General features: G+C 36.6%; 2 protein-coding genes across 4 annotated transcripts; one reads left to right on the forward strand and one right to left on the reverse strand.

The window, feature by feature from the left end:
- Window positions 1-4: 4 nt before the first annotated feature.
- On the reverse strand, window positions 5-3,201 carry LOC109053771. 3 transcript variants are annotated; one of them, XM_042778064.1, is made up of 7 exons: window positions 3,049-3,201; window positions 2,849-2,907; window positions 2,594-2,718; window positions 1,840-1,903; window positions 1,506-1,730; window positions 587-769; window positions 5-332 (listed from the first exon to the last, which is right to left on the reverse strand). In XM_042778064.1, the coding sequence occupies exons 1-7, from the start codon at window positions 3,141-3,143 to the stop codon at window positions 127-129; spliced, it is 957 nt and encodes a 318-aa protein (XP_042633998.1). In that variant the 5' UTR covers window positions 3,144-3,201; the 3' UTR covers window positions 5-126. The 3 variants fall into 3 exon arrangements, with proteins under 3 accessions (XP_042633998.1, XP_042633999.1, XP_042634000.1); XM_042778065.1 differs by having other exon boundaries at window positions 2,849-2,903; window positions 3,048-3,195; XM_042778066.1 differs by having other exon boundaries at window positions 2,849-2,968; window positions 3,048-3,156.
- A 43-nt stretch (window positions 3,202-3,244) lies between these two features.
- LOC109053770 (zinc finger protein 512-like) lies at window positions 3,245-8,995 on the forward strand. The gene is made up of 16 exons (XM_042778067.1): window positions 3,245-3,419; window positions 3,918-4,009; window positions 4,249-4,301; window positions 4,422-4,471; window positions 4,649-4,824; window positions 4,917-5,000; window positions 5,082-5,195; window positions 5,261-5,385; window positions 5,489-5,575; window positions 5,674-5,772; window positions 6,459-6,626; window positions 6,764-6,958; window positions 7,261-7,362; window positions 7,550-7,612; window positions 8,186-8,284; window positions 8,386-8,995. The coding sequence occupies exons 2-16, from the start codon at window positions 3,922-3,924 to the stop codon at window positions 8,821-8,823; spliced, it is 1,941 nt and encodes a 646-aa protein (XP_042634001.1). The 5' UTR covers window positions 3,245-3,419; window positions 3,918-3,921; the 3' UTR covers window positions 8,824-8,995.
- Window positions 8,996-9,669: the final 674 nt, after the last annotated feature.

The raw sequence follows: 9,669 nt of genomic DNA on the forward strand, positions 1-9,669 counted from the left end.
CATGCCAGTCTTAAATGTTTATTAGCAGGCTTGTTATTTTTGGTCACTTATATGACCATATAGCATAAATACATTGAATTGTCATTATCAACGTTTGACATTTTAAAGCATTTGATACAAGACCTTTTACATATACTGGTTTAAGACAGACTGAAGTTTGATCATTGCATTTTCATTTGCTGGACACATAAGAAGACCGTGGCATGAGTCATGGAAGAGCACATTAACACGTTCCACAATGTTCACTTGAGATGATGCTACGTTGAAGCTTGGACACACGTAGTGAGGGTGGAAGGTATGGTGCATTGTCACCAGTACTGCTGGTTTATCAGCTGTGAAAACAAACAAAATTATTTTTTTTCCCCTGAAGAATGACTTAGAATTACAATTTAAGTTGCTCAAGATGGTGCAAGTATGAAGGGCTAATGACCTATGAAAGACTAATTTCCAGTCCAGTTATTAAACCATTAGATGTTTCAATGAAACCTGTATTATGTATCATGTTGCTTAATATATTGACATGATGGTTTGGTAGATGCATTTATGATGTACTCGCTCATTATATACATTTTCTGCCTGTCATTACCTGAAATTTTCTTAAGTGCTTCTCCAGTGTCAGTTCCAGCTCGTGAGACCACAGGACAGAAGACCAGTATCAGCTGACAGTCCTGTAATTCACTTTCTCTAACTCCCTTAAGTTGTGCTAGAATCTGCCTGTCAGTTCCCAAGGTTTGACCGCACACAAGTGGAAACACTCTCACTGAAGGCTCTGCAAATGAGAAGGGGTGCGTGAAAAATGTGGGCCCAAAAATGTGAGACCACATTGATTTTTAATTTAATTTTAACCTGGATTTTTTATTTTGATATAGATATAATACTATAGGTTAAGTTATGACATGAGTTTAATTATTAATTTAAATTTTTAAGATAATTTCAATAATTAAATTTGTTGCTAATTATGTGAACTCTTGTACAGACGGTCAGGTGTTCTTTTAATGAAGCTCAAGATGCTCTTCAGATCATTCTCAAACACACTTTGGCCTGGTTTCACAGACAGGGCTTAGACTAAGCCAGGATTAGGCCATAGTTCAATTAGGACATTTAAGTAATTTTTCATAAACGTGACTTAGAAAACGCATTACTGGTGTGCATCTTGAGCCAAAACAAAGGCACTGATATATTTTAAGATGAGTGCAAGTTTCTTTCAGTTGACACAGCTCAGACTTAAATTTTAGTCTGGGACTATAGGCTTAAGCCTTGTCTGTGAAACCGGGGGTTGGAGTCCTAACTGTTACATTTTCAAATGATTAAAAAAAACTGTATTAATTTAGAAAAATGCTATATAGAAACACATCACTAGTGCTTTCTAATCTCAGGACTCCACTGTAATAATGCAAAAATAAAAATGTTCTAATATCTTATTCTTACAAGGTTATATTTGCAAAAAAAAAAAAAAAAAAAAAAGTGGTTTAGAGCACTTGGATGAAAGGGACTCTAACTCTTACCAATGGTTGGAGAGATCATATGTGTTTGGAATGAGCTTGGAAATTCTCTCCTGCTTGACGTTCCCTCTGTATCCCACTTCTCTTGTCTAGATGATGCCTCGGTGAGACTATTCAAGACCTCAATGTACGGTTTCAAAGATGCCTGTGCTGCTTTGAGCTGATCCTCCACATCTCTGAATGCTCGAAGGGACTCATTCAAAAAAACATCCTGTACAGTGGCATCATCTAGGAAAAAGTCATAAGACTGCTATGAAACATCTCTTTTACAAGGAGAATTCCCTTGGTTCTCTGCTACAACTGAAAATGGTAGATTTGTAGGTCAAAAGTAACTCACTGCTTTTGTGCATTAAATTCTTCAGTGCACCGGCAAATGTTTCTGGGCCAGGTTGAAGTGAATCCTTTTAAGAATCAAATAATGAATAATTACAGATGAATACACTATCTATTACATAAACAAATAAAATATATGGAGCATGCACATATGCATGCAATTTCCTCAGTTTACATTGTATTTGGTTTCTGTAACATGACCTTTTATTGTTAAATATATCAAATTACCCCAAAAAAGTTACAATTAATATTATATTAATATTGAAGTATATTAATATTAAATATTTGCACACCTTCTGGTTGTCAAATGTTAGTGGAACATGTTCCACATACTACACCTGTTTGAACTTCAGTTTGGAGCAAATGGCCTCAAACATGCATCCAAAACTTATTGGTTAGAAGTCATTGTTAAAAAAATAAATAAAATCATGCCACTAAGTTTGATATCTTGTTATCTAATACCATGCAACTCCCACAGGTCGCCAAACTCAGTCCTGGAGGGCAAGTGTCCTGCAGAGTTTAGCTCCAACCTGCCTCAACACACCTGCCTGGAAGTTTCAAGTATATCTAGTAAGACCTTGATTAGCTGGTGCGTGTGTGTTTGATTAGGGTTGGAGCTAAACTCTGCAGGACACCGGCCCTCTAGGACTGAGTTTGGTGACCCCTATCCTACACTTTTAGGAGTAACTTGAGTGTGCAAATATTTTTGGAGGGCCACTTAAGTTCAATTGCACCAGCATCTTGACCAAAGACATTACCTTCACTGTGTCTGTGATAATTGCCATAATCGTCCTTCTGAGCTGAAAGTTCTTAATACCTGGAAAAAGCTCATTCAGATCCTCTCTGGTCAAAGTAAGGACTTGAGCATCATCAATTTCTGCATCTAGAAACAGGTGGACAATGTAGCATGCTGTCACACTGCAAGAGCTTAGTTTAATAAATGTATTTTTAACATTTGTCTTGGGGGTGTGATAGATAAATGGCATTATAATATTATCAGGTAGCATACATACCATCTAGGACAGAAGACTGTGAGATTGCATTGATTTGTTGTCGGAGAACTCTTCCCTTCGAAAACATGGAAATAAAGATGGTAGTTTTTAACTACTTCCTTGCCGGCACATATCCATAATCTTTGAGGCAACAGTAGTGTGCTTTGTATTATTAATATTAGCTGGCAAATAAAAGACATTAAATGTTTGTTAATTGTACCTTTTCCTTGGTGGACCTCCATGTGTTTGGATTAATCCACTTTAATCCACTGGGAATTGAAGAAGACCAAGACCAAGAAAACCCTGCGTTGCTCATTTCTAGTGTACCGAAACCGAAAGTTGATGCAGATCAAACTAAATTGGTTGAATTCTGTATACAGACTGACTCCAGTTCAGTTAAAGGCGCATCAGCCGCAGCAAGGTGTAACAACAGAGGCGTGTGAAAATCTGATCCAGGACCTGCAGTCACCAGCGAGAGATTGTTGTTGCGTGAAGACCCGCCTCTTTTGGCGTTTTGTGGGAAGAGCGATTTCTCATTGGCTGGCGAGAAAAGGGGGCGTGTTCTGAATGAAGTGATCTCGCCGAAAGGACGGTAATGTTATAGCTACTCTTGATTGTTTTGTGAATGTGGAGTGTTGAATATGCCTTTCTAAATGTAAAGTTTAGGGTATGTCGATTTCATACGGATTGTTTGACGGTCGGATTCTCCCGCAGAGGGTTTATTTGACGTAGTGCCTTCATGCATAATTTTTTTTGGCTTGGGAGTATTGATGGGCAGTGATGGTGGCAGTGGTCTTGAAGACTATGGACTGCAATAAAGGTGCATGTAGGGCTGCGTGCAGCTTCAGTGTTTAAATGCAGCAGGGTCAGTCCATGCAATCAAATGGGTTTTATTTTTCAGATTCTTAGTCTTAGTGCAACAGTCTTAGTATCAGCTTGAGGGACATTGGATTAATGAAATAATGAAATTCCACACAGGAGCTTACCTATGTGACTGTTATATATTTTTGATTATGATATCATGTAATATAGATAGTACTGGATCCCTATGCATGCTTCTGTGTATTTATCACTGATTTTTGTGGAATAGGATCATGGATCAGACCCATTATAACATGTCTGCTACATGTGTACCAAGCAAGAGGAAAATGTCAAAACCAAAACTAAACCCCCCCAAAAAAGGTAATTATGTATTAATGTAAGATTTACTAAATTTGAAACTTGGTAAGCACTATATGACTTATTCTGAAGTGATTGCATTCCCAGATCGTGATTAAGTATGAAATGAATTCAATTTACATTAGGGCTGGTGTAGAATTATGATCTATTAAACATGTAATTTTAGAGCTGTTACATTTATATTGTTTTATTATTTAAATATATTTTAAATTATTATAAAAAGTTGATTGCAATTTCAACAGATGTCATAAAAGATTTGGGAAGAGAGGCTGAAGGTGGAACGAAACCATCCAAAGTAAGACCAAGCATCCAACTTGAGCTATGCATCAATATGCCAGCGGATAAGATATATATTTAGGCATTTAACAAAACTAAACATAATATCATCACAACTGATTTTATTATTGCATTTCAGAATGAGGGGACAAGCTCTCAGAAAATAAAGAGAACCTACACCAGAAAAAAGTGAGTTTTGTGTTTTCTTGTAAAATGTAAATTTTATTTAATAAATCATAAATACTGCTTTAGTCTGTTCTCACAATCTTTTCATAAGGTTTGCCTCTTATGTAGTAACTTATTGCACCATATACTGGATTAATAATGGTGTCAAAATATTAACGTTGCATTAACACATTTCTTAAGGTACCATGACCTCCAGCCTGTGATTATGAGACCAACAGAGGATTTAGATCATGGGTCATCTTGCAGTTCAGTTATCACAGTCAGTGGTTTGGAAAGCTATCACATGCTCACTGACCACACCAGCGGAGTGATGGCGAAAACTGATGGATCCAGTTCAGATACTTTAAGAGAGACAGGTAAGTACAGACTTAAACATATTTAAGTAGAATAAATTGATATATAACATTTTAGATTATGTCCAAAAGTTGCACAAGTTTTTATGCCACAGATTTTAAATTGAAGAAGAAGCAGAAGATGGAGAAAACTGACCAGCCCTCCTTAAAAAAATACATTGAGGAAGTAAAGAAAACAGGTATGCAATTCTTATATTTGTCTTTAAAAATCTGCATGATAAAACATGAAAAGTAAAGACTACATCTTTTTCCTTTAACAGTACCTGTTATAGTTCCTGTTGCTCAGTTCACTCAGAGGAATCAGATAACTGACAGCATGCAGGAGCAGAAATCATCTCAGCACACCAAGAAGGAGTCCCCAGTTTATCCGCCAGGTACATAAGACCGAATGAAAACAGCACAGACACATTTTTAAGTATTCATTTGTGGTTCTTTACAGGAAGTCAGGAGGAAAAATGGCAGCTTCAGATTTTGGCAAAGGGTAGAGTAAGCTGCCCAAAATGCAAAAGTGCTGGAAGAAAGACAGTGGATGGGTTAAAGAAGCACCTGGAAACCTGCAAGTTGGTGAGTGCATAGTAATGTTTGTGAAAATATCATAGAGATGTAGCCGATTTTTTTAGTTCTCGCTTGAATTCTGAACCTGATTTTGTTTTTGTTCTTTGTGTAGAATCCTTTTACATGTCCTGACTGTGGGAAACAACTGAGAACTTCAACTGGAATGAAGTACCACCTCATGGCTGACCACAACAACTTGGTTAGGTTTTTTTTCTTTCTAAATTGGCAGTGACATTGACAATGGTGTTGATGCAAAGATATCTTTCTTATTTTTGTTGATGTTGCTGTTGTTTTCAGTCCATTCCAGATACTGGGAATGACTTAGCTGACCAAGCAGTGAAGGAAAAATTGCGGAAAGTATTAAAGAGGATGGGCAAATTAAAATGTTCAAAAGAGGTGTGGTCATATTTTACAATTAAAAGTACTTTGCAATAAATAATTACTTCCCTTTTTTAATAATTTGATGATGCAGTATGGATTAAACCTTTGTGGAGGTTTAATTATGTGAATTTGTAGTGTAATAACAATAATATAAAAATATTTTTATCTATATAGCTTAAAGTTTAAAAAGAATTCAACAAGAATACAAATTTTGATTGATCAAATGTGACAGTATGTGGCATTTATGTTACTAAATGTTCACCAAAGAATCTTGGGGGTTTCCAGAAAAAAATTAAGCTGCAGAATCATTTTCAATATTGATATTTATAAGAAATGTTTGTTTTTTTTATCACCAAATCAGCATATTAGAATGATTTCTGAAGGATCATGTGACTCTGAATATTGGCTGCTGAAAATTCAGCTTTGCCATCACAGGAATAATTTACATTTTAAAATATTACAAATGACATATATTACATATTTAACTATTTTTGATTCAATAAATGCAGCCTTGATAAGCATTAGAGACTTCTTACAAAAAGCAGTGTTAAAGTTATAATAAAAGGTAGATGAAATGATAAATCAATAATAATAGTAGTAATAGTAAAATTTTAAATAATGACTGTGCACCATTGCAGATGTTTAGAATTACTTCTGTTATAACTTAAATACCTTAAAAGATGCTGAATGTTTTGTTTTAGGGTTGCACTGGAACGTTCACTAGTATAATGGGTTATGTGTACCACATGAAGAAATGCGGCAAGGAGCCGTCAGAGCTGGAGAAGCTCTTAATGAACTGCAAACACTGCGGAAAAGCGTATCGTTCCAGAGCGGGCCTGGAGTACCATCTCAAGAATGAGCGAAGTCCGGTGAGTCCTCCTCCCCTGTGGTCAATTTATTTAAATATGGTCAACTTTTAATTAAATGTCTGTTCTGACATGACAGATTCTCATTCAGGCTGTTGATGTTTTCACGAATGAAAGATCACTATTATCTGTTGTTGCAGTTGACCCAAGAAAGTGAAATAGACGAGGTGAAGACACAGAAAGAGCCCATCCCAGAGCGAACACAGAGCGGACGCACCAAGCGTTTGTCAGCACAGGTGGCCGTGTTCCACTTGAAAGAGATCGCCACTGAAGAGCTGCTGAAGGAATGGCCCAAAAGGAAAGTGCAGCGTGACCTGGTACCAGACGACAGGAAGGTGCTGCAAAATATTTATATGTCAAACTATGTCGACATATTGCAATTGCAGGGCTGTGAAGAAGTCCGAACCTGTGTGAAGCTATTTTTTGCAAGGCTGCATCACCTTTATTTGTTTTGAATACTTAGATTTTTATTATTTCTGTTGATGATGGTTGAAATCTTCAAATTTGTAAAAGCACACTTTAATGGATTCACTAAAAGGTTTTAGTTTCTCTGTCACTTTTTGAGGATCGTGAATGGAGAATCAAATTTTTTTAATACATTTTTATAAGCATTTATGGTGTTTTTGTGTCCTTGTAGCTGAAGTTTTCTCGTCCAGGGTTGCCGGCCTTTAGCCAGGAGACCCTACGGAAGTGGAAGAATGAAGTCAAACTGCATAAAAAAGTGCAATGTCCAAACAAGGTGTGAACATCATGCATAAACTTATTATTCCGGGTGTTTTTACCATTGTGGTCTAACTTAAAGGGCCATTCATTAATGTTTTACCTATGTTTTGCACTGATTGTAGCATTATGCAAGAGCAAAGATTTTCAGTGAATGAATGGTTTGCTGAATCAATGTGTAATGATCATCTTTGTTGTCAAATTAGGGATGTAGCTGCGTCTATACCAGCGTATCTGGCCTAAAGGCTCATCTTGGGCTATGTACCTTGGTAAGGAAAAATTTCCCTTTCATTTTAAGAACACACAAAATACAGTAAAAACAGCAATATTGTGAAATATTATTACAAGTTAAAATAACTATTTTATATTTAAAAAATATTTTAAATAGTAATTTATTCCAGTGATGGCAAAGCTGTAAGATCCTTAATTTTGTTAATTTTGCTAATAATTCTAATTCTAATGTGCTCAGTAAACCTTTTTTATTGGTTGCTTACTGTAAACTGTAACACTTTTTAGGATTCCTTAATAAATATACATTTCAAAAGAATACTAATTATTTGAAATAGAAATCTTTTGTAAGATTATGAATGTCTTTACTGTCCCTTTAGATCAGTTTAATGCATCCTTGCAGGATAAAAGTATTAATGTCTTTCAGAAAATCATACTGACCCCAAATGTTTGAGTGGTGTAGTGCAGTTTAAACATAAAAGATATTCATCTGTATAGTATACAGTATATACACTGAAACTACATTGCCGTGTTATTAGTACCTAAATCAATACATTTCTAAGGTTTTCTGATATTGGTGAATCTTTTTTCTCTCCCCCTCTCTCTCTCTGCAGGGAGAATTTGAAACTGGGAAATTTAAGTGCTTGATATGTAAGAAAGAATTCAGCTCTGAAAGTGGAGTCAAGTACCACATTAATTCCATTCATTCTCAGGTAACACAGTCATTTTTAATTTTGTTTCATTTTATGCTCTTTATATATCATACAAATATACATTTTTATAGTAAATATTCTCACTCTTATTATTTTTCTAGGACTGGTTTGTTGTTCGGTCCAAATCTAAGACTTCAAAGTTTGATAAACTGCGTAAGACTCATCCAAAGGAAGATTCCATGAGGTGTCCAGATCTTCCCTCACCAAACCCAGGCCTCAGTTTTCCCCAAGTACCCAGCACCTGGCGGGATAGACAGGCGTCAGCGGTGCCCTTGTCAAGTGGAACAGCAACCCCAGGAAGAGTGGAAATAAAGAGGAAGGAGGGGCAAAACAAACAGAAAGAGAAGGAAAGCAGACAGGAGAAAGACTGCTATGAGTTCAGTGGCAGTGACAGCCTTAGCAGCAGCAGCAGCAGTAGTGAGAGCTCCAGCAGCGAATCAGAGGCCGAGGACTCAGCGGCACACAGACTTGACCAATGGGCCCTCAGCAGGCCCCTCACGAAGCCTGTGTCCAGCCAGCAACCCGGAAGTGATTCATAAACCATTTCTGCTCCTTTTCCAAATATGGATTTTTTCCAGTGTTCACCTCCAAAGATTAAAGAGATACACTTCCATTCAAAAGATTTGTCTCTGTAAGATTTTTAGTGGATTTGAAAGATGTCTCTCACGCTCACCAAGGCTCCATTTATTTGATCAAAAATACACAAAAAACTGTAAAAATGTGAAAGATTATTACAATTTAAAATAACTGCTTTCTATTTTAAGATATTTTAAAATGTAGTTTATTCCTGTGATGGCTCAGCTGAATTTTCAGCATCATTACTCCAGTCTTCAATGTCACTGGGGGGAAGTCTTGGCCTAATGGTCAGAGAGTTTGACTCCTAACCCTAAGGTTTTGGGTTTGAGTCTCGGGCCGGCAATACCACGACTGAGGTGCACTTGAGCAAGGCACTGAACCCCCAACTGCTCCCCGGCCGCCGCAGCATAAATGGCTGCCCACTGCTCCGGGTGTGTGTTCACGGTGTGTGTGTGTTCACTGCTGTGTGTGTGCACTTTGGATGGGTTAAATCCAGAGCACGAATTCTGAGTATGGGTCACCATACTTGGCTGTATGTCACTTCACTTTTCACTCACATGATCCTTAAGAAATCATCCTAATATGCTGATTTGGTGCTCAAAAACTTTTCATATTATTATTATCAACATTAAAAACAGTGCTGCTTAATATTTTAGTGGAAACAATGATACTTTCCACGTTTTTTTTTTTTTTTTTTTTTTTTTTATGAATAGAAACATTATAAATGTCTTTACTGTCTTTACTTTTGATCAGTGTAATGCAACCTTGCTGAATATGTTTTTTTTTTGTATGCTAGTGTATATATTTGT

The sequence above is a fragment of the Cyprinus carpio genome, chromosome A20 (assembly GCF_018340385.1).
Source record: "Cyprinus carpio isolate SPL01 chromosome A20, ASM1834038v1, whole genome shotgun sequence".
NCBI lineage: Eukaryota > Metazoa > Chordata > Actinopteri > Cypriniformes > Cyprinidae > Cyprinus > Cyprinus carpio.

Coding starts and splice junctions, on each gene's coding strand:
- LOC109053771 (XM_042778064.1), bottom strand. CDS start 3,143: ATGAGCAACGCAGGGTTTTCTTGGTCTTGGTCTTCTTCAATTCCCAGT. Junction 2,908..3,048: donor TGGAGGTCCACCAAGGAAAA/GGTACAATTAAC, acceptor TTCCATGTTTTC/GAAGGGAAGAGTTCTCCGAC. Junction 2,719..2,848: donor ACAGTCTTCTGTCCTAGATG/GTATGTATGCTA, acceptor ACCTGTTTCTAG/ATGCAGAAATTGATGATGCT.
- LOC109053770 (XM_042778067.1), top strand. CDS start 3,922: ATGGATCAGACCCATTATAACATGTCTGCTACATGTGTACCAAGCAAG. Junction 4,302..4,421: donor GTGGAACGAAACCATCCAAA/GTAAGACCAAGC, acceptor ATTGCATTTCAG/AATGAGGGGACAAGCTCTCA. Junction 7,613..8,185: donor ATCTTGGGCTATGTACCTTG/GTAAGGAAAAAT, acceptor CTCTCTCTGCAG/GGAGAATTTGAAACTGGGAA.